The sequence below is a fragment of the Chrysemys picta genome, chromosome 13 (assembly GCF_011386835.1).
Source record: "Chrysemys picta bellii isolate R12L10 chromosome 13, ASM1138683v2, whole genome shotgun sequence".
Lineage (NCBI taxonomy): Eukaryota > Metazoa > Chordata > Testudines > Emydidae > Chrysemys > Chrysemys picta.
This window is the reverse complement of record NC_088803.1, coordinates 31592412-31614728: the sequence shown is the minus strand read 5'-3', so window position 1 is coordinate 31614728 and position 22317 is coordinate 31592412. Positions and strand designations below refer to the sequence as shown.

At 42.4% G+C, this 22317-nt stretch overlaps 1 protein-coding gene across 6 annotated transcripts in view; it reads left to right on the top strand.

The window, feature by feature from the left end:
- The window catches only part of PTPRT (protein tyrosine phosphatase receptor type T), a 736092-nt gene that overhangs the window by 682207 nt on the left and 31568 nt on the right, over positions 1-22317 (top strand). For all 6 annotated transcript variants that reach the window (XM_005295345.3, XM_005295344.3, XM_005295348.3 and 3 more), the window contains 4 exons: positions 6161-6248; positions 17916-17992; positions 19279-19315; positions 20680-20777. In XM_005295345.3, the coding sequence (XP_005295402.1) occupies positions 6161-6248; positions 17916-17992; positions 19279-19315; positions 20680-20777 (300 nt within the window). The remainder of the gene's footprint in view (positions 1-6160; positions 6249-17915; positions 17993-19278; positions 19316-20679; positions 20778-22317) is intronic.

Here is a 22317-nt window from a genome sequence, read left to right as displayed (position 1 = left end):
ACCTTATAGTCCATTCATCCAATCCACACTACTTTATGGATGCAGATAATGGCTCTGCAATCACATTAGCCAACTCCCTCAGCACCCTTGGATGCATTGCATCCACCCCCATGGACTTGTGTATGTCCAACTTTTCTAAATAGTCCTGAACCTGTTCTTCCACCACTGAGGGCTGCTCATCTCCTCCCCATAGTGTGTTGCCCAGTGCAGCAGTCTGGGAGCTGACCTTGTCTGTGAAGACCAAGGGAAAAAAAGCATTGAGTACTTCAGCTTTTTCCACATCATCTGTCATTATGTTGCCTCCCCTATTCAGTAAGGGTCCCACACTTTCCCTGACCTTCTTTTTCTTGCTAACATATCTGTAGAAACCCTTTTTGTTACCCTTCACATGCCTTGCTAGCCACAGCTCCAGTTGTGCTTTGGCCTTCCTGATTACACCCCTGCATGCTCTAGAAATATTTTTATACTCCTCCCTACTCATCTGTCCAGGTTTCCACTTCTTGTAAGCTTCCTTTTTGTGTTCAAGCTCACTGAAAATTTCTCTGTTAAGCAAAGCTGGTCGCCTGCCATATTTGCTATTTTTTTTGCACATCAGGATTTTTTGTTCCTGCTCCCTCAATAAGGCTTCTTTAAAATACAGCCAGCTCTCTTGGACTCCTTTCCCCGTCATATTAGCCTCCCAGTTCCCTGGGGGAGTCTGCCCATCAGTTCCCTGAGGGAGTCAAAGTCTGCTTTTCTGAAGTCCAGGGTCCGTATTCTGCTGCTCTCCTTTCTTCCTTGTGTCAGGATCCTGAACTCGACCATTTCATGGTCACTGCTGCCCAGGTTGCCATCCCCTACCAATTCTTCCCTGTTTGTGAGCAGCAGGTTAAAAGGAGCACAGCCCCTAGTTGGTTCCTCCAGCACTTGCACCAGAAAGTTGTCCCCGACACTCTCCAAAAACTTCCTGGATTGTCTGTGCATTGTTGTATTGCTGTCTCAGCACATGTCAGGGTGATTGAAGTCCCCCATGAGAACCAGGGCCTGTGATATGGAAACTTCTCTTAGTTGTCCAAAGAGAGCCTCCCTCTACCTCATCCTCCTGGTCTGGTGAACTATAGCAGATGCCCACCATGACATCACCCTTGTTGCTCTCACCTCTAAACTTAATCCAAAGACACTCAACAGGCTTTTCTACAGTTTCATACTGGAGCTCTGAGCAATCATACTGTTCTCTTACATACAGTGCAACTCCTCCACCTTTTCTCCCCCGTCTGTCCTTCCTGAACAGTTTATACCCACTCATGACAGTGCTCCAGTCATGTGAGTTACCCCCACCAAGTCTCTGTTATTCCAATCACATCATAGTTCCTTGACTGTGCCAGGACTTCCAATTCTTCCTGCTTGTTTCCCAGGCTTCTTGCATTCGTGTACAGGCACCTAAGATAACTAGCCGATTCCCCTACTTTCTCAGTATGAATAAGGAGGCATCCCCTGTTGCACCCTTCTCCTTGTGTTTCCTTCCGGTATCCCACTTCCCTCCGGGCTTAGGTCTCCATCCCCCGGTGAACCTAGTTTAAAGCCCTCCTCACTAGGTTAGCAAGCCTGCCTGCAAAGATGCTCTTCTCTCTCTTCGTTAGGTTGATCCCATCTCTTCCTAGAAATCCTTCTTCCAAGAACAGCATCCCATGGTTGAAGAATCCAAAGCCCTCTTTCCGACACCACCTGCGCAACCATGCATTTACCTCCACAATTTGATGGTCCCTACCTGAGCCTTTTCCTTCAACAGGGAGGATGGACGAGAACGTGACTTGCACCTCAAACTCCTTTATCCTTCTTCCCAGAGCTACGTAGTCTGCAGTGACCCGCTCAAGGTCATTCTTGGTGCCCACATGGAGTATCATTGGTACCCACATGGAGAAGTAAGAAGGGGTAGCGGTCTGAGGGCTTGATCAGTCTCGCACGTTTCTCGAGTTTCCAGGTCTGGATAGCAGATGGATGACACTGTCCCCCTTATGAGGGAGTCCCCGACCACCATCACCTGTCTCCTCCTCTTGGGAGTGGTGGTCGTGGAACCCCCATCCCTAGGACAATGCATCCCATGCTTTCTGGTCAATAGGGTCTCCTTCTTATCCCTTCCCTCAGATGACTCTTCCAAACCATTCTCCGCTGTAATACTTGTGCAGAGGGCCTGAAAATGGTTTCTTACCTCTATCCACATTGGGGGTACATGGGTTATCCTCTTTCTTCTTCTGGAGGTCACATGCTGCCAATTTTCTTCCCCGTTCTGCACTGCCCTCTCTGATTCTTTAGCATGTGCTGTGCCTGCAGAACCAAACGCTGACTTCTATCCAGAAAATCTTAATTTTCTGTGATGCAGCACAGGGTTGATACTTGGGTCTCTAGTCTTTAACCTTCTCTTCCAATATGGAGACCAGCTTGCATTTCATACAGACAAAGTCACTTCTATAATCTGGGAGAAAGACAAACATGGCACATCCTGTGCAGGTCACAACAGCTGATCGCTCACTATCCATATTGTCTTCGTTCTAAGAACCTCTTCAGATGTTGTATTTACTGCTCACAGATGCCTGAAAGGCAAAAACTCTGTGGGAACTCCCCCCCACAGGCAAACTCTCTCTGATGGCTTCTCCTCTGTTCACCGCTCACTTGGTTCACAGTCCTTACTTCCAGCTACAAATTCCATGTACATCTGAGGGAATAGAATCCTTTTGTTATCTATACATTATATAATAAATTATAAATACTGTTTGTCTCCTAACTGGTAGGGATCTTATTTACATTTTACAAAAATTTCTGTAGGAAAAGAGCATTGAAAATTAAGACCCAGATCTTGTGAACACCGAAATTCTACAAACAACCAGAAAGCGCTTAACTAAATAAACAAGTGCAGAATAGTCACTCTTGAGCATAAAATGAGAAAAAAATAAAGAGCTAGCAACACATAAATAAAACATCTGATTTAAATTTGGACAATTGTTTTGATTTTTTTAATCATGACTTTTACCTATCCTGCTTTAAATAATAAAATTATTTTGATTTTTTAAATTGGCAGAATGAAAACTAGTTACAAGTTTTTTATATTGCACAGGTAACAAAAATCCTGTCTCATCTCAGTGGTGCAGAAATGCTTGTTATATAAAGAAAACTTCTAGTGTAGAATTTCAGATGTGGTCTCCCTTTTGTGGATGCAGTTTAATTTGTGCCTGTTATTTTTGCACTTCCATTTCAGCTGTAGATGCAAATATTAACAGCCACACCTCTACCTACCTCATTGCCGATCACAGATCCGGAGGTTAGTGGTGCAGTTTCTCCAATTTGTTCATCTTGCTAATGGAAAAGCATTTGCACAAATGGTACCCTCAAACAGGGAATCTGTGCCTTCCATTCAAACAGAGATTGATATCTTAGTATAGTGTAAAATAACTCAGTGTTCAGTGAGAAGAACAATCAGCTTCCTCTTGAATCTTCTGAGGTCATATCAGGCCAGTGGTTTCTTTCAGCAGAAATCCTCATCCATTTAAATGGGAAATTTCATGCTCAAATCAATGGCAGGATAGGGTTATTTGAACATAAGAACAGCCATGCTGGGTCAGACCAATGGACCATCTAACCCTGTATCCTGTCTTCCGACAGTGGCCACTGGCAGTGCTTCAGAGAGAATGAACAGAACAGGCAATCATCAAGTGATCCATCCCCTGTCACCCATTCCCACATTCTGGCAAACAGAGGCTAGGGACACTTCAGAGCATGGTTTTGCATCCTTGCCCATCTTGGCCATTGATGGACCTATCCTCCATGAACTTATCCAGTTCTTTTTTGAACCTTATTATAGTCTTGGCCTTCACGACATCCTCTGGCAAAGAGTTCCACAAGTTGACTATGTGTTGTATGAAGAAATACTTCCTTTTGTTTGTTTTAAACCAACTGCCTATTAATTTCATTTGGTGACCTCTAGTTCGTGTGTTATGAGAAGTAGTAAACAAAACTTCCTTAACTACTTTCTCTACATCAGTCATGATTTTATAGACCTCAATCATATCTCCCCTTAGCTGCCTCTTTTCCAAGCTGAAAAGTACCAGTCGTATTAATCTCTCCTCATACAGAAGCCATTCCACACCCCTAATCATTTTTGTTGCCCTTTTCTGAACCTTTTCCAATTCCAATATATCTTTTTTGAGATGGGGCGACCAGAACTGCACGCAGTAGTCAAGATGTGGGCGTACCATGGATTTATATAAAGGCAATATGATATTTTCTTTCTTATTATCAATCCCTTTCCTAATGATCTGGGTTTTATTGGATCTGACTGCATCCCCTTTGGTTGGACAAGACAGCATCACCCTGGTATAAATATGATGAGGTGGGATTTTTTTTTCTTCTCAAAAGTTTATGATTAGATTGCTAATGACTATTGCCATGCTCTGGTCAATGTACTGTAACTAGATCCTAATGTAAAAATAAGGCACCTTTTTTCCCTTCTCTTTGAAGATGAAAATGAGCCTCTCACACCCACTTTGTTATACTTATTTTTTTTGCCCAGGAGATTAGCTGCTATTATGTAGTAGCTCCCTGTAAAAGGAAATAGAAGTGTGATCAAAGCCCTCACCAATTACTGTTATCACCTCTTGCTCCTGGGCTTTTGAATTGGGTCTTGCCTTCCCTGTTGTCAACAGCACTCATAGATGTTCCTGACATTATCTGTCCTGGAACTCTATGAGAGGAAATTCAAGATCTGCCAAGAAGTCACTCGGATCACGTTTTATTGCAATGTCAGGTTTGTAGATCCTGGTTATTATGTCTCTCTTCCATCCCCAATCAGACACAGAAATAGACCTGAATGGCTTGTGAAGATGCATGTGAGTTTATTTTCAAATTTGGGCTATTGCAAACCACCCGCTGCTAGTGAAGGCAAAATAAAGTCTCCAAGGGTTAAATTAAAAAAAACATTATTTCCTAAGAATCCTAAATAATACAGTTTGTAACACTGCTATTATTCTCTTGGAACACTGCATTTGCTTACAAGTCATGCTTGGGACTGGCAAAGTGACAGAAAATCTCAGGGGAAGGTAAGTAGGCATGGCCGTTTACATTCCCAACACTGAGCAAAGCCAGAATGGGGCTACAGCTGAGAATTCACGTTTGTGGTTTTCTGTCTCAGCTGTGAGAAGCTTTGCAAGTGGCACTAAGAGAAGGTCAGTGCCATCTGTGTCCCAAAAGAGAACGCTGCTCCTGCTTCTCTGAACTGCCCATGCTGAAGTTTCCCTGGCTATGTCTTGAGTGATCATCCCAATTTACAGACACTTCAAGCCATGTTGCAAAGAGGGGAAAGTCTGCCTCCCTGGCCATGTCCCAGGAGATGTGCCTTTTTCCTGGCTATTTCCATAAGAACCTTCATTTTGGAAAATGGTCCATATGATCATATCCAAAGGGACTCATGTGACCAAGTCAGAGGGTGGTTTAAATGCGAGCCATGGGATGTGGGACCTCCCCCTCCAAGAAACAAATCCCAGGTTTATAACTGTGGCCATGTCCTTTAGCTGTGTGTCTGGGTGTACATTTTATGCAGCATTTGATGCTCAATCCCTGTGTAGTACAAAGACAATGGCTATAATATCCTTCTGTGTGGGTGAGGTGGGAAAGCCTTGTAGGAATTCCTTTAAAAAAACTAGCAGAAGGTTTGTATGGTGTAGTTACTGAAGACTGGTATCCCACTGTTATTAATCCAGAAATAGGAGAAACCACCCTATATACTTTCCATTTAAATATCCTACAAGACTGAGTTCTGCATTTCAGCCATCTGGTTTTTCTCAGGAGCATATGTGTGTGAAACCCTCACGGACCCTGCACTGTAGGGGGAACGTCGCTCACTCTGTAAATATGCCGCCAGAAGCAAATGCACTTCCCCATTCCTTTTAGGTCCATACTTGCACGAGGAAAATGATTCTTAGCCAGCATAAGCCAAAGGGTGCTAATGGTCTCTGCAGAGCTGTGCCTTTTGCATAATCCGATGTGCCTTTTCTTCCTTGAGAACAGCTGTTTGGTTGGTTGAGTACTGAATTATACATCGCCTTTATTTTTGCCCAGCTTTGTCATGTTAAACCACCTGAAGGCATTGGCCACTCTTTTTATAAACACTCTTCCACTGTTTATTTTTCAGGCTCTACCCGAGGGGCAGACGGCATCTTGGGATACGGCCAAGGAAGATGAAAACCGCAATAAGAATAGATATGGGAACATCATCTCCTGTAGGTGCAAATTCAAATTAAACTGAGCTTACTGTATGTGTTTGTCAGCATCTGGACAGATGTTCGAGAGCCTGAATAAAGAAAAATGGCTCAAAATGCCCAGCCTTTGAACAGTTCAATTAGTTAGTTGCAGGCTAAGCTTCTCGTTATGATTTCTCTCCCCTCCCCCTTCACTCCCCACTGTGCGTTTCAGATTTTGTACTTAAGGGCAAAATCCTGCTGTCAGATTTTCACAGTGGACTGTGATGCCAAGAGTCTGTTCTATCTCTACATACACAGAGCTTTCAATACCACAAATGGGAGTTCAAGGGGCAACTAGGAATATCAGAGCTGAGATGTGGATCAGAGAACAGATTTTTTACCTTAGAATAGAAGTTGATAGACTCTAGTCTGTAGAGCACTCACTGGTGGTCTCCAGAGAGCTGGTTGCTTATATGGAGTAAGCTCTGTTCCTTGTTCCTCCTAAATCACATTGACAGCTAAAATAACATTAAACACTTCCCAATCTTACCTGCTCAAGTGAGCAATCGGTGTACTTGCTACAGGGATGTTATGGGATTGTAAATGAGATGGGAGGTGTGTGAGACCCTCTCTCTCTATTGAGATATGTTCAGCAGCATGGAAGCTATTTTAGAACCCCTGTATTAGATCATTGATATAAGAAATTGACCCAGGAACACAAACGGACACTTTTTGAGAGTTCCATTGAAGCCAGGTGAGTCATGCTAGTGTAAATGAGAGGAAAATTAGGCCCCATGCATTTATACATTTTATGTTGGCCAGGGGGAAAAATATCTTTCTTGCAAACATAAAGAATAGTCTTATGGTTAAGCTACTCGACTGTGACTCATCAGATTTAGAATTCGTTCTTGGATCTGGCACAGATTTCTGGGTGACCCGGGAGACGTCACTGTCTGTCTGTCTGCCTTAGATCCCCATTCATAAAATGGGGTTAATAATACTGCTTATTTCACATCTTTTCTCTGTTTTGACAGTTTAGATTGAGTTCCTACTCTGGAGAATTTACAGTGTTTTACTATGTGTTTATAGGCTGCCTAGCGCAATGTGATGTATAAAATAATAATAACAATTAGTCAGAATGGGCAAACTGTGCTGGATAAAATAAGCTCTTCCTCTGCCCAGACACTTGGTCAATACCCAAACCAAATCTTTTAATTTTTTTTTTTTTTGGTTCAAAAAGTTTGACACATTTTGGTTGGTTGGTTGGTTGGTTGGGATTTTTTCGCTTTTGTTTTTTTGTTTGGTTTGTCTGTGTTCCAGCTGGATGTGGTTTAACCTGCATAATCTGATGCAGCAACAGAATTAAACAATGGATCTGAGCCAAAACCCTGGATCTAGATAGTTTCCATCTACCTGCAGGGAAGATCTAGATTTGGATCCTAAGTTTATGGCTCAGGCTCATATCTAAACAGAATGAAATCACTATAACAAATAGAAAACATGAAAAAAGAAACTGAACTAATACTGTAGCATTAGGAGCCTACCTAATCATGAACTGAGATCCACTAATACCTTTCGAATATAATTTATTTTCCAGCTTCCGCATCTGTGGCACCAATGATATAAAAACAACAACTCAAGCAACAGGCTGTTGGGCATGGTGTAGAATGGTTTAGAAACCTTTTGATCTAGAGGAATAATGATGAGATTGAAAATAAATCAGGAATTCCTTAATTTTAATCCCAATTTTGCAACTGATTTACTCTATGCATTGGGCAGGTCACTTAACCTCCTTGCTTCTGTTTCTCCATCTGTAAAATGGAGATGGTAGTACTCGAGTGAAAACTTGTCCAGTGTTTTTGAAGAAGAAAGTGCCCTGTATTTATGAGTGGTGTATGTAATGAGGAAAATATGTGAGGCGATTTTTTCAGGTAGTTTTGAGTAAGCAGAGGACATGACTGAAGATGGAGGACAGAAGCAACTAAACTATAGTTACTGTCCAATTTAGGACTCGAGAAATCACCAAGTGCAGCACATGGCAAAAATACACATAGTGAAATCAGACAAGGTGAATGTGAAATGACACAGTGGGGAAATGTCCATAATGTTGCGTGCTTGAAGTTAATTACTTGAGATTGTTAAATAGACTCAAATGGAATTATTTAATCAAAGATTAACTATCTGAGATTAGTAGAGCACTATACAGAATACAGAAATAATAGATTCATTCTGACCCTTGATATCAGGTAAAAACCTGGCCTCTGTGTCTCTCTCTTCTGTAAATGATGAGATTTGAGCAGTTAGCACTCACCGATCTGACTTTCAAATCCCTTGTGTTTTATAGAGTATGAGACAGAGGATCTCCTTTTTGTAAGGGAAAATTGCTTTCCCGCGATTAATTTCACTGTGTCTTGTTTTGACATTTTTCTTTTACCTAATTACTTATGGAACTTCTTTTATGGAATTTTTAGGTTACATGATCAATAAACTAAAGGGAATTCTAATCTGATCATTATTACTGACAGCTGTTACAACCAGCAGTTTTACTGAGTTAAAAACATCTTTCAATGGGTCATTGTTTCATCCATTACAGAACCCATCTGTAATAACAATGATTCCTTATCAATCACACAGTCCATTACAGAGAACATCTGCCATAACATGAATCCCTTATCAGTCACACCGTTTTGTTTATAACTTCCTTCTATAGACACTTTTTTATCAGTTTGATGGGTCTTTTCCCTGACATGTATAATCCCACGGATTTGGAGGCACCAACCATAATGAAGTAAAGCCCAATACTTGGTCACATGAAGTTCCTGAATCCAGGTCACTTACAGGTCAAGAACCAACACTCTGGCCTTAGAATTCAAACACACTCCTTTCTAATATCATAGAGAGTCTGGCAGAATAGTTAATATGTGAAGGAGTTTAATCTACAATAAAAAGAGGATTTAAGGGGTTAATATTTATTAACAGGTACTAACAACTAGGATGAATTATTGTCCGACAAAGTGTTGTGCTGCCTTTTGGCTATAAATATAAATACAGTAGGAATCAAGAGGGAGGAGGTGATGTTCTTGAATATGGAAATGCAAAATGTAATCAAAGCTAAGGAAGAGGTGTTTGCAAGGTCTAAAACATCGTAATATAAGTTCAGGGGCAGAGGGGGTGAAAAGGCATAAATAAGCAAAGTGGAGGTAGAGAAGGAGAGAAAGGATGTACACGAGTTTAAGATAAATAACAAGATTGAGTTTTTTCCCCTCAAATACATATTGAATCAAGAGTGCAGAGGAGGAGACAATAGACCTTCTAAGAGACAGGAAGGAGAGTTTAGTAACAGAAGAGATAGGAACAGATAAATGGAATGAAATTCTTTGCCTCACAATTTCCGAGGTGTCTCAGGATGGATGCCATTAAAGGGAAAGAAGGTGTCCAGGGAAGAAAGGAGATATCTGAAGATATGGGCCTGTTCCAACATCCATTGAAATCAATGGAAGTCTTGGCAGGGTTGTGAGTTCAATCCTTGAGGGGGCCATTTAGGGATCTGGGGCAAAAATCTGTCTGGGGATTGGTCCTGCTTTGAGCAGGGGGCTGGACTAGATGACCTCCTGAGGTCCCTTCCAACCCTGATATTCTATGATTCTATGAAAAAAAAAATCAAAATTTTGACTCCGGTGGAGTCTACATAATTTCCCTGCTGGGACACAAGACCAGGAGAGTATGCACTAGCCAGGAGGCCAGGCCAGAAATCAAGCAGAATTCAGGTATCAAAAGGAATCTTTTCTCCCAGACTCAGGGGTCCTGGGCAGCAGTGTAGCATCCCCTTCCTTACTTTTCTTGAGCCCACACCAGGAGGCATGGTGCTATTAGCTGGACTCTGTGATCCCTCTGAGTGTGACTCTCAAAGCACATAGCAGAGTTAATGTTGCTTCCAACAATTCATAGAATCATAGAATATCAGGATTAGAAGAGACCTCAGGAGGTCATCTAGTCCAACCCCCTGCTCAAAGCAGGACCAATCCTTAACTAAATCATCCCAGCCAGGGCTTTGTCAAGCCTGACCTTAAAAACCTCTAAGGAAGGAGATTCCATCACCTCCCTAGGTAACCCATTCCAGTGCTTCACCACCTCCTAGTGAAAAAGTTTTTCCTAATATCCAACCTAAACCTCCCCCACTGCAACTTGAGACCATTACTACTTGTTCTGTCATCTTGTACCACTGAGAACAGTCTAGATCCATCCTCTGTGGAACCCCCTTTCAGGTAGTTGAAAGCAGCTATCAAATCCCCCCTCATTCTTATCTTCTGCAGACTAAACAATCCCAGTTCCCTCAGCCTCTCCTCATAAATCATGTGCTCCAGCCCCCTAATCATTGTTGCCATCTGCTGGACTCTCTCCAATTTTTCCATATCCTTCTTGTAGTGTGGGGCCCAAAACTGGACACAGTACTCCAGATGAGGCCTCACCAATGTTGAATAGAGGGGAATGATCACGTCCCTTGATCTGCTGACAGTGCCCCTACTTATACGGCCCAAAATTCCGTTAGCCTTCTTGGAAACAAGGGCACTCTGTTGACTCATATCCAGCTTCTCGTCCACTGTAACCCCTAGGTACTTTTCTGCAGAACTGCTGCCTAGCCATTCGGTCCCTAGTCTGTAGCAGTGAATGGGATTCTTCTGTCCTAAGTGCAGGACTCTGCACTTTTCCTTGTTGAACCTCATCAGATTTCTTTTGGCCCAATCCTCTAATTTATCTAGGTCCCTCTGTATCCTATCCCTCCAGCATATCTACCACTCCTCCCAGTTTAGTGTCATCTGCAAACTTGCTGAGGGTACAGTTCCAACTCCAGTATCTGCTGGGGCTTTATTCTCCAGCCACATAAAATGAATAGCTCCCATTGATGTCAGTGGGAGTTATCCATTTGCTGGTTTGGGAGAACCAGGCCCCTGGGAGAGAAGAAATGGGATGTTCACCACATAGTGTGGCTTCTCTGTTGGTCCTGTCAGCCTGACTGATGATTGATTTCATTGGGAATTATGCCTAAGTGAAGACAAGAGGATCAGGCTCAGAGAAATGACAGCAGACCTGGAAATGGAACCCAGGAGTCCTGACTCCCTAAAGACCAATCATGAGAAGATGTGTCCTCATTGAGTACATGCTACAAAATTCTGAGCAAACTAGGTATCTTGGGAAATGGTGAATGAAACTACTGCACCTTTAAAAAACTGCATAATTGTGGTTCAAATCAATTGCTGTCAAAAGCCAGAGTCTGCACTGATTAGTTTTACAATTTTACTTATTAAAACGCTACAGATGCCAATGAAGATGCTTTGCTAAATATTTCTATTACTGTTTCACCGCTCCAGGAACAGGAACCACAAGTCCCCATGGGAAGAGCATTGAAGGGCTTTCTGATTTTGCTGTAATTTCTCTAAGTGCCTCTGTTGTAACCTCTCACAGTAGCACCACTCCGCGAATCACAGCACAGCTTATCCTTACATCCCTTTGGGTAATGATACAGTACGAGGACTATCTTTCCGAGCTCACTCTTCCTTCTCAGCGCTGTGTTAAAACAGGGCACTGACCTCTCTGTGCAGATACCAGTAGGTCTTTCTCCCAATCCCAACTCTTGCCATTGCAAACAGCCCAAACTGCAGTGGAAGAGGTCAAGTTCCACTGCACATGGGGAAAGGATACAGAGACTCAGCACAGTGGGTCCTAGTTCCCTTGAGTGTTGTGAAGCTCTGCTTTGTGGGGATCTCTGCAACCCAGTACACAGAGGTGTTTTGGGGGGAGCTGGGGGAGTTGAGTAGAGTTGGGGTCATGTCTTCATAACCACACAGATTCTTCAGCTTTCCTGCTGGGGAGGTGGAATGTGTCTTCTCTGTGGGAATTACTTCAGCCTTGAAGTTTCCTCGGTGCTGGGGGAGGTATCCTAGCAGAACTCAGTACAGCCAAGATACATGGGCTGTGTGTCTGGGTTTAGGATTTAGCTTTTAATGTAAAGATCTGAAAAAGCAAGCAAAGATTGAGGGATAAATGAAGAGTCCTCTTTGTAGACCAGGGACCAGTGAGAAAGCAGGAATCTGTTTGCCTGTATATGGACAAATAAAAATGTGCCTAGGGCGAAACAACTTAGAATAATTTTGAGGCCTGGGTTTTTAGTCCTCCAAAATGTTTGGGGTTGTCTGGTGTTGAGGTTTTGGTTTGTCCAATTATATAGATAAGAAAACATGGCAACTGTTATTGGACTTTTTGGTCCAGATGTTCATTGCATCTCCCCCTAGCCATTCAAAGTCAGGGATGCTGAGATCTGAGACCGTCTGGGGCGGGGGGGGGGGGGGAGAGAGAGGGAATGCAGAAGTAAATTGTACCTGGGATCTGTGAGGCAAAAACCCTAACTTGTTTCAAGACTGAGTTTAATAAATTTATGGAGGGGAGGGTGTGATGAGACTGCCTACAATGGCATGTAGCCGATCTGCCACTGCTAGCAGCAAATATCTCCAATGGTTGGTGATGGGATATGAGATGGGGAGGGCCCTGAATTACTACAGCAAATTATTTCCCATGTGTCTGGATGGTGGTTCTTGCCCACGTGCTCAGGGTCAACTGATTGCCATATTTGGGTTGTGAAGGAATTTCCCCCTGGGTCAGATAGGCAGAGAGACTGGGTTTTTTTGCCTTCCTCTGCATCTTCGGTCGCTTGCAGGTTTAAACTTGTGTACAGGTGGATTTGCTGTGACTTGAAATCTTTAAATCATGATCTGAGGACTTCAGTAACTCAGCCAGAGATTAGGAGTCTATTACAGGAGTGGGAGGGTGAGGTTCTGTGGCCTGCATGTGCAGGAGGTCAGACTAGATGATCATGATGGTGCCTTCTGGCCTTAAAGTCTGATAGTCTAAGACAGCACAAGTCTTTTCCTCTCCTTTCCCCCTGGGCTGAGCACTGTCCCCAGCATGGAGTGGGATGCCTGCTGTCAAAGGGAAGTGCTGTTCCTAGTACCCCAGGAGTAATTACAGCCGAGTCAGCCAGAATTCTCCCAGGGTTCCTGCTGCAGTGCAGTCCCTCAAGCCTCCAAAACAGACCAGAACTTGAAAGCCATGATTTGGGCCATAGAAATAGAAAATACAGAATAGAAGGCAAAGAGAATCCTACAGGGAAACTATTAAAAAAAAAAAGTTGTTTGAAATATCCTTTGGGATGGAGAAGATTGTGAGGGAACATCGTTGAAGTATATAAAATTATGGAAAGTGCAGAAAGGACAGCTTTTGCAAAGGCATTTGAGCTACTGTCAAAGAGCACAAATGAAGCATAAATAATTCAGTCCGAATTTTCTTCCGTGCAGAAAAACATAGAATTGAGTCAGTACCATGGACAGCAACCCAGACAGCTCATAAAAATAAAAACTATGTTACAGGGATGGGTACAGAATAAAAACCCTTCTAAGTCCAAGGAGACGGAGTGAGCTTAGTTTATGTTCCTGACTTCCTCATTGAGCAATATCCTGTTCCTGGCTGCCGTCTTCACCTCACTGAAAATGTTGCCTCATGCCTCAGTATAGCTTCCATTTCATGGGATAACTCTAGTCTCAAAATGAGATGTGGAAATAATCACACTGACCTTCACAATTATTCAAAAATGAGAATTTTGACACAAGTTTGAAATGATGAATTTGGTGTGCTAGAATGGAACTATTTTCAGTGAAATTCTTGTCACTTTGGAGTTGGTATTAAAACAGGTTTACAGGCAATTTTTCGTAAATTTTTCAAGTTGTGTTAATTCACAAGTGTAGAAGATGATATGGCAAAATAAAATGATAAAAAATGTCATTACAATGGTTCTGCAGTTTCTCACAGCCCTGGATTTTGTAGGCATGAGCTTGCTTTTAAGCAGATGCTCCCACTCATGCTAAAATGTTTGGTGATTTTGTGATGTGAAATGAATTCACCCACACTCTTTAACTTCTGATTTGAATTTGAGCTTAGCTTGCCAGAGATTAGAGGCTTCTGAGCTAGTGTGGTCCAGTAATGGAAAGCTCTAAGAATCAGGAGACCCAGGTTCTAATCTCATCTCTAGTACAGACCTGTTGTATGACCTTGGGCAGGTTACCTCATCTCTGTGTCTCAGTTTCCCCATTTTAAAAAAAGGATATTTGCCTTCCTTTGTAAAGCATTTTAAAATCTATAGATGCTTTATGAGAGCACTAGTGTTACTATTAGTTATTATTAGTGCATCAATGTACTGTGTACCTTTCCCCATAAGGTACATTCCTAACAGCTTTGTAAAGCATTCGGAAAATCTGATTTAAAAGATAAGTTATTTCATGAACTTTTATCTAGCCAGTTCCCCTAAAAATATGAACTAGATTAAAGGCCCAACTCCCTCCTGAAAGGTAAGACATCATTAATATTTCCTACATTTATTGTATATACAGAGGCTGTCTGTCACACCATTCACCCTATGAGCAAAATATTTCTCCCATGAAAAATAAAATCTCATTTCTATAAAACGTGCAATGAGATATTATGACTCCAAATTCCACAGAAGAAAAACTGAGCTCCCAGTATATTTCAGTTGGTCCAAAACCAGAATTGGACCTCAGCCTAAATGCCTCCTCTGTTTTTAAGTTTTCTTTGTTTCATTTCAAATGATTGTTTCTTCATAGCTTATTTTGGGTTACTGATAAAGCAGCAATTTTTTCCTTTGAAGAAAAATATTATTCTTTATGACAACAAAAGTGCTGCCTTCCTCGGTCCTTCCCCATGTATAAATGTCTACAAGTGATAGTCTTCTCCTGCCGCCACCTTCTTAGACATCTTTTTAGGATAGTCCCTTAGAGGTTCAATTAGAGGTGATTCTTTATAGCTAGGTGGGAACATTTGTTGTTTCTTTTCAATTACATTGTTGCAATAAACTAGACATTCTTAAGGTTCTGATCTCCTTGTGACATCACTATAGAGGAATGTCGTCTTTTCCCCCCCTTACGTCTAAGATCGTTTTAATTTCTGTTCCATATAATTCTCACTAGCTTGGCTCCATGCCTTGCGAGCAATTGTCTGCAGTAAATTTTGTGTGTTGCCTCCATACACACAATCTAATCAGCTCTCTGGCTGTCTTTGTAAATTACTCTTAGCATAAATTCTTTTGTCTGTCTAACCATTTGGTTAAGTAAAATTCCCAATGTACTGGTTTAAGTACCACTAACTTTCTAAGGGCGTAGCTAAACTTGCGAGTTACAATGCAATAAAGCAGCCCCGGGCACCCTCGCTCACTCCCCGTCCACACTGGCAAGGCATGTAGAGCGCTCTGACTCCGCAGCTACAGCGCTGCTGGTATTCCACCTCGGCGAGTGGAATAACATTTGCTGCGCCCCCGCTGGAACACTGCAGCGCCAGTGTGAACGAGGTGTTGTGTTACTGCGCTGTGATCAGCCTCCGGAAACGTCCCATAATCCCCTTAAGTCAAGTGGCCACTCTTGTCATTGTTGTGGAATCGGCTGCAGGAATGCGGAAATGCCCTTTCAAAGCTCCGTTTCGGAGAAGCCGGCTGCTTATCAGCTCCGAGAAAAGCAAACATTTACTATTTGCTTTGAGTGAGTGAGAGAGAAGCGGGGGGGTGGGGGGGGAAAGGAGGGTCTGAACTTACAAGACAGCATGCTGACACACTCAGCACCCCAAAAACTAATTCTCTCTACCCCCACATGCACACAACATACTCCCTGTCACACTCCCCCACTCTCCCCCCCATTTGAAAAGCACATTGCAGTCATTTGCATGCTGGGATAGCTGCTCATAATGCACCAATCCCAATGCCGCTGCAAGTGCTGCAAATGTGGCCACGCCAGCGCGCAAGCAGCTGTCAGTGTGGACAGACTGCAGTGCTTTCCCTACTGCCCTCTACGAAGGTGGGTTTAACGCACAGCGCTCTACATCTGCAAGTGTAGCCATGCCCTAAAACTGGGCGCAATGGGTGCTCCTGCAGAAATACACAAGTACTCACTACAGCCACAAAACCCATATCTGTGAACCCAAATCATATAACAGAACTCCTGTCTGCCTAACCTGCATAATCATTTTGAGCACAATTGTGGGGTGTTGTGGCCATGACAGTGTGTCTGTATTTGCAGGTTCATCCATTGCATTTGGGTTAAAATACCTGACCCATAAAGTCAAGAGACTATTGGGTTTTGTGCCTCTCCCATAAGAAAATTAATTGCAATACATGTCCATATGCATCTGGGCCCTGATTTCCAGAATTGATGCACATAAATCTGCCCGCTTATAACCTGATCCTGTTTCCATTAAAGTCAGTGGCAAAGCATCTCTTGACTTCAGTGGTATAGGATCAGGCCTCTAGTTTGCATGTGATTTTGTGTTTAATCATGATGATAGTGTTCAAATGACCGGTTAGATGTTTGGGGCCAAATTTTCAGAAGTGCCTCTAAATTCTTGGTGCCTTAGTCCTTGGGTGATGATTTGTAGATAGCTAGTTCATAGGAATTAAAGTGAATGGAATCTCTGGATCCTCATCACCTCTTAAAAAAATCAGACCTAAGGTGTCTAGTGTTGAGCACCCAAAATAGAAGCTATTTTTCAGCAGTTGATCCTTACTTAGGCATTTCTGTACATAATTCCATAGAAACATTGGAGATGCCAGACCGGATCAGATCAGTGTCCAGCTAGCCCAGTAGCTTGTCTCTGACAGCAGCCAGCACCAGTTGCTTCAGAGAAAGGTGCAAGAATCCTCAAGTGCAAAATTCGGGAATAATCTGCCCATGGAGAAGTTTGTTCGTAACTTCAGGCAGAGATTGGTTTATGCTTTTTTGCCCTATCTAAACTAACTGAATACTGCTAAGCTCTTGGCCTCAATGTGGTCTTGTTGCAATGAGTTATATAGGTTCATTGTGCTGTATACATTCCCATGTAAACAGAATGTTCCTTGGTATCAGTTTTAAATTTTGTATTCTTCAGTTCTATTGAAAACTGAAAAAATTGTTTCTTGAGAGAGACAAGGTCTGTGAGGTAATAACATTTATTGGATCAACTTCTCTTGCTGGAAGGGATAAGCTTTCAAGCTTCACAGAGCTCTTCTCCGTATGATGAAAGAGGTTAAATAGGAGTGACTGTTTTACCATCTTTATATTCAGTATTTTACATATCTCTGTTGTGACCTCATTTATTTTTCTCTTCTGTAACAATCCCAATCTCAACTCTCACCTCAGTTTCCATAGTCCTGTCAATCCTTGGCCCCTCTTCTGAGCAGACCAGGAAAGCTACCATTTAGTTCTAAGTGTTGGCTTTTGTGATCTGGACATTTCCCTAAGAGGATGAAGGCTGAGATCCAGAAAATGAAGAATGTTCATGTTATGTGTAAATCTCGTAACAGATTATATTAACTTCAGTGAATAATGAATGCCTACTATAAATAAAAGGTAACCCCAGGATGTAAAGGTAACACCTTAAATACCAAAAAGAAGTCATGGACAAATTTATGGATAACACCATGATAGTCTTGATACAGCTGTATGTGTTCAATCAGCCAGTTACAAAAAGCAGCAAGTGGAAAGCTCAATTATAGTACATCTGCCCACTTGTTTTTTCCACTGCCTTAGGACAGCCATATTCTTTTCCATTTAACCACACATGAAACACTTAGCACTTTTATTTATCTTTAACTTTACTCTTTTTCTTTTCATCTTTCAGATGATCATTCAAGAGTGAGACTGCAGCTGTTGGATGGAGACCCTCACTCAGACTACATAAACGCCAACTACATAGATGTAAGGGCCATGGACATACCTTGTGTGACAGAGAACCATATCATCATATCTGATTGTGGGCATGGTACTTCTTAGGCTAGCTCTACACTAAGAGCTGGAGGGAGTTTCACATCTTGAGGAGACATACTGACCCTAGCTCTCATTGAGCTAGTGTGGTAAAAAGACAATGAAGCCATGTCAGTGTGAGCAGCGGGATGGGCTAATTTCCCTGAGCATACGCCTAGGATCTCTGACGCCATGTACTTGGGGCAGCTAGCCCCTTCCGTCCCCTCCCATCACTCACACTGCCATGACTATGTTCTATTTTTAGTGCACCAACTTGATGAGAGCTAGTGGGGGTATGTCCCCTTGGGCTGGGGATCATACCTCTCAGCTCCAATCATAGAGATACCCTTAGAGAGAGATTCACTGCAAATGTGATAGGGCTGATAAAGTTTATCCCAGCTCTGTGCTGTGTTGGGGAGGGTGGTCTGTCTGTCTGTCTCTCTCTATGAGTCACCTACATACATGAGATTTCTCGGTCTGATAGTTACACACACACACAAGTGGAATATAAGATGCATGTACTGTGGACACAAAAATCAATATCACCCCTCTCACAATAATATTAATATAGACCTGTGGCTTCTTGATGGTTTACATGGTTGCAGCGTGGGAGGCATTATATGTGTGCTGGTATTTTTTTAAGTAGTAGGAAATATCTTTTTAAACATAGCCACCTCCCAGACACACACACTGTCGTCAAAGGAACACACATTTTCTTTTATGCATCTCTTAATCCTTAATAACATTTTTTGAAGAGATCCCTCAATGGAGGAAACTGAAAATATACTTAATCACTGTTCTGTTCTGTAGAGGCAGGTGTGTGCATTTCAGACCAGAAGGCACAGATTTTTGCTTGTTAATTTCTAATCTAAGTAGTGAAGCAGGTTTCCCAGAGTGCCTGCAGTTTAGCTGCAGGACTTGCTGTTTCTTTGAGAAAATGTGAAAAATGCCTCATTCTTATTTTCTCTCTGGTACTGTCAAATCCATGCTATGAAAACTCCAAACATTTCATGGTAGTTGAATTATTAAAGAGGACTAAAGCAGTTCCTGCCATTTGTAATTCCTCAAAGGGACCCCGTGTCTCATGTAGGGTTTCTATGTACCCATTAGTGCTAGTGCTTCATTCACACACAACAGCTGATTCTACCGGAAGAAGTAAAATGCATGCCAGTTTGCTCACTCTGACGTGTTATTTTAATGGACCTTCCTGATTTGTTTTCCCTTCTCTTATATTTTCCCAGGGATACCACCGGCCTCGTCACTATATTGCAACTCAAGGCAAGTGACAGTCTCCTACTTCTAACTATTTCTCTAAAGACAATGATGTGTTAAGCTGATCCAAGAGCCACTCTCAGAGTACATCTCCTGTGTTTTAATACCTGTAAGCTTAGAGTGGTATTCATGCACAGAAAATAAAATCAGGCATATTCCAGTCCACTGCTTGTGAGGATATTTGAAACATACTCAAATGCACAACCGGAGCTAGATTAACATAAAGAACACCTAAACCTATGTGTAGTAGTAAAGTCAATAATGAGTAATTTGTCCAGGAAGAATGAGGTCAGAGTAAGTTGTGCACTGGAATGTGATTGAGGAATTGGTTGTGTATTAAGGTGGGTCAGAATTGAAAGGGAGTTTGTTATGGAGCTGAAGAATCTGAGAATGTGTTTAATTATGATGCTTGCATGGTCAGGCCTGTGGGAGGGGGTTGGTGTGTTTATGATTATATCCATAACTGGTGACTTCCTGGATTTGCAGTGGACTGAGTTGATAGAAAATGTAATTAAGCAGCCTCACCTGCAAGTTGGTGAAGATTTTGTGGGGGAGTTTCCCACCACTTAAAAATACTAGCAACATGAAGATTTGTGTTGTTAGCTATCAACATTGATATCTATTTCTCCATGCTTCCCCTCTACACATCCCAGATGTCCCTACTGCCCTCCCACTCCCTCCTACACCATTATCAGCCACACCCCTTTGCCAGGACCCCTTCCCTCACTACCAGATATGCTCACTCCCTCCTACTTTGCACCTATGCCACCCCTTGAACTGGCCTACTCACTGGCCCCTTCCATGTCTATGCAATGATAGATTTTAATATGTAAAAGCAGACTAGAGATGGGGACTGAGGGCACATGGGTGTAGGGAGTGCAGCTCTACAGGGAATCTGGAGGGTGGGGCATAGGGACAGTGAGGGTAGACAGAGGGTTAGGGTAGGAAACAGGCTTTCATCTGTAATGTACGGGAGGAGGGAGAAGCAAGCTCAGAGAAGCTCTGCTCTAATAAACCTGCTATGGTGACTTAACCCCAGAGCCACCGGGGTACATCCATAATGTATTGGATTGATCATATGTATCTATTTGCGTACTGTATCTCTCTCTAGTACTTATAATGCATCCATCACCACAGTTTCTACAGTCCTGGAGACTTAAAATCTCACCCGCCCTGCTAGAGAGAGTATCTGTTTTATTAAAGAAGTCAATATTGTTCAGTGGATGTCACCTTGAAGAGCAAGGAAATACCCCGTAAGAAGGGTGGGATTTAACGTGAACAGGGCTGCAGGCAAAGAACAGCTGAAATGGATTGCTGATGTTAAACGTACCCTTTTAAGATGTCCTTTTTTCTCTCTTCTCCTATCCCAGGTCCCATGCAAGAGACGGTTAAGGATTTTTGGAGAATGATTTGGCAGGAGAATTCTGCAAGTGTTGTCATGGTCACCAACCTGGTGGAAGTTGGCAGGGTAAGGAGGCTGTATTCCCAGTGCTTTTCACCACTTCCTCACCAGATACAGCCAAAATAGGAGCAGATAGTAACATTTTACTGTTCTAAGTATCTTGTAAATATCTCTCACTTACTGCACTTTGAAGAACAAGAGAATAGATTAAACCACTCAGGTTTCTTCTTTAAAACTGTACTCTAATTTTCTTATTTCCTAGCTGCTTCCCCTCATCTCTGATAAGCACCTTTCTCCATTGTGTTTTTGCTTCCTCTTGATGGAAATATATTGGGCCAGATCCTCAGCTGATATAAATCAGGTTAACTCTTAAATTCAGTGGAGTTACAACAATTTGTACCAGTTGAGAAACTGACCCTTTTACTACAGAAACAAAGTAGAGTTCTGTGTAATGTATGTGACTTATTCTTTATCTGCAAAGTTCACATGAGCAAGAATATGGGAAGTTTCTTTAATCTGGTCTCAGTGACTGTTGAAGGATCACTGTATCAATGGAGAACTTATCATGGCAAATCTAGGCTTTTAAAGATAACCAAGAGACTAGTGGCTCCAGGGAATGGGTTTGGAAGGTGCCAAGTAGCTGGGCCAGTCAGGTAGGCCTAATTGTTTCTGAGGATCCTAGGAAGCCTAACTAAGACTAGGGTTTGCTCTTCCCCAGCAATTCAAAGGAAATAATCCGTATTCAAATTGCATGGCCTTGAAATGGCTTTTCCTTCCTCCTTTTCTTAACTCCTTACAATGTCTTCTATCCCATATTTCCCATCTCTTTTATCCCACCCTTGTTTCCTACTCTGCTCCCCTATGTTCCCCACTTCCCAGCTCCTCCAGCCTCAATGTCCAGTTCTCTCTCCCCACCCCTTTTTTTAGTAATTTTACTTGTTTGAGGTTTTAGAAATCCTTCCTTCCTTCAGAACATTTATTTGGGCCACAATGTTGAGAGCGTTATCCCCATATCCCACTTACTCCGGGTACTAGTTCCTTGCATGCTGAAGCAATCTCTTCAGAAATGCCAACTACTACATGGGGAGCTCCTTTCTAGAAACTGCTCATTTACTGACACTGAGGGGTAGATGGCTGACACAGGAGGGGTTGACCAGATTGAGGTTACCACTGGCATGAGGGTGGTATTTGAGCTGTTAGTTTCTCTGCTATACTGTAGATGCTTTGTGATTAGGACACACAACAGATGTAGCCAGGTGAGTCAGAGCAGCTGCTGTCAGACTTGTTCAGTGTTTCTGTTTCAAGTAGCCACCAGGTTACTGAAGCGTGTTGGAACCGATGGGCAAAACTCAAAAGGTTGGGTCCTTTTTCAGATGAGTACTCTGATATTTGGATGCTGCTCTGAATTGGTCAAAACAATTACGTCTGCAAAACTGGACTGAGAAATTTGTGAGAACAGACTCACGATATGTCAGTGCTCCAGATTTGAGTCCCAGTCACAATGTTAGAAATAATTACAAATGTAAAAACATTTTTATGCAGTTAAGTGAACTTCTTTGACTGTTTACTAAAGATCCAGTTTTTGGATTGGACTTGAATTACACAA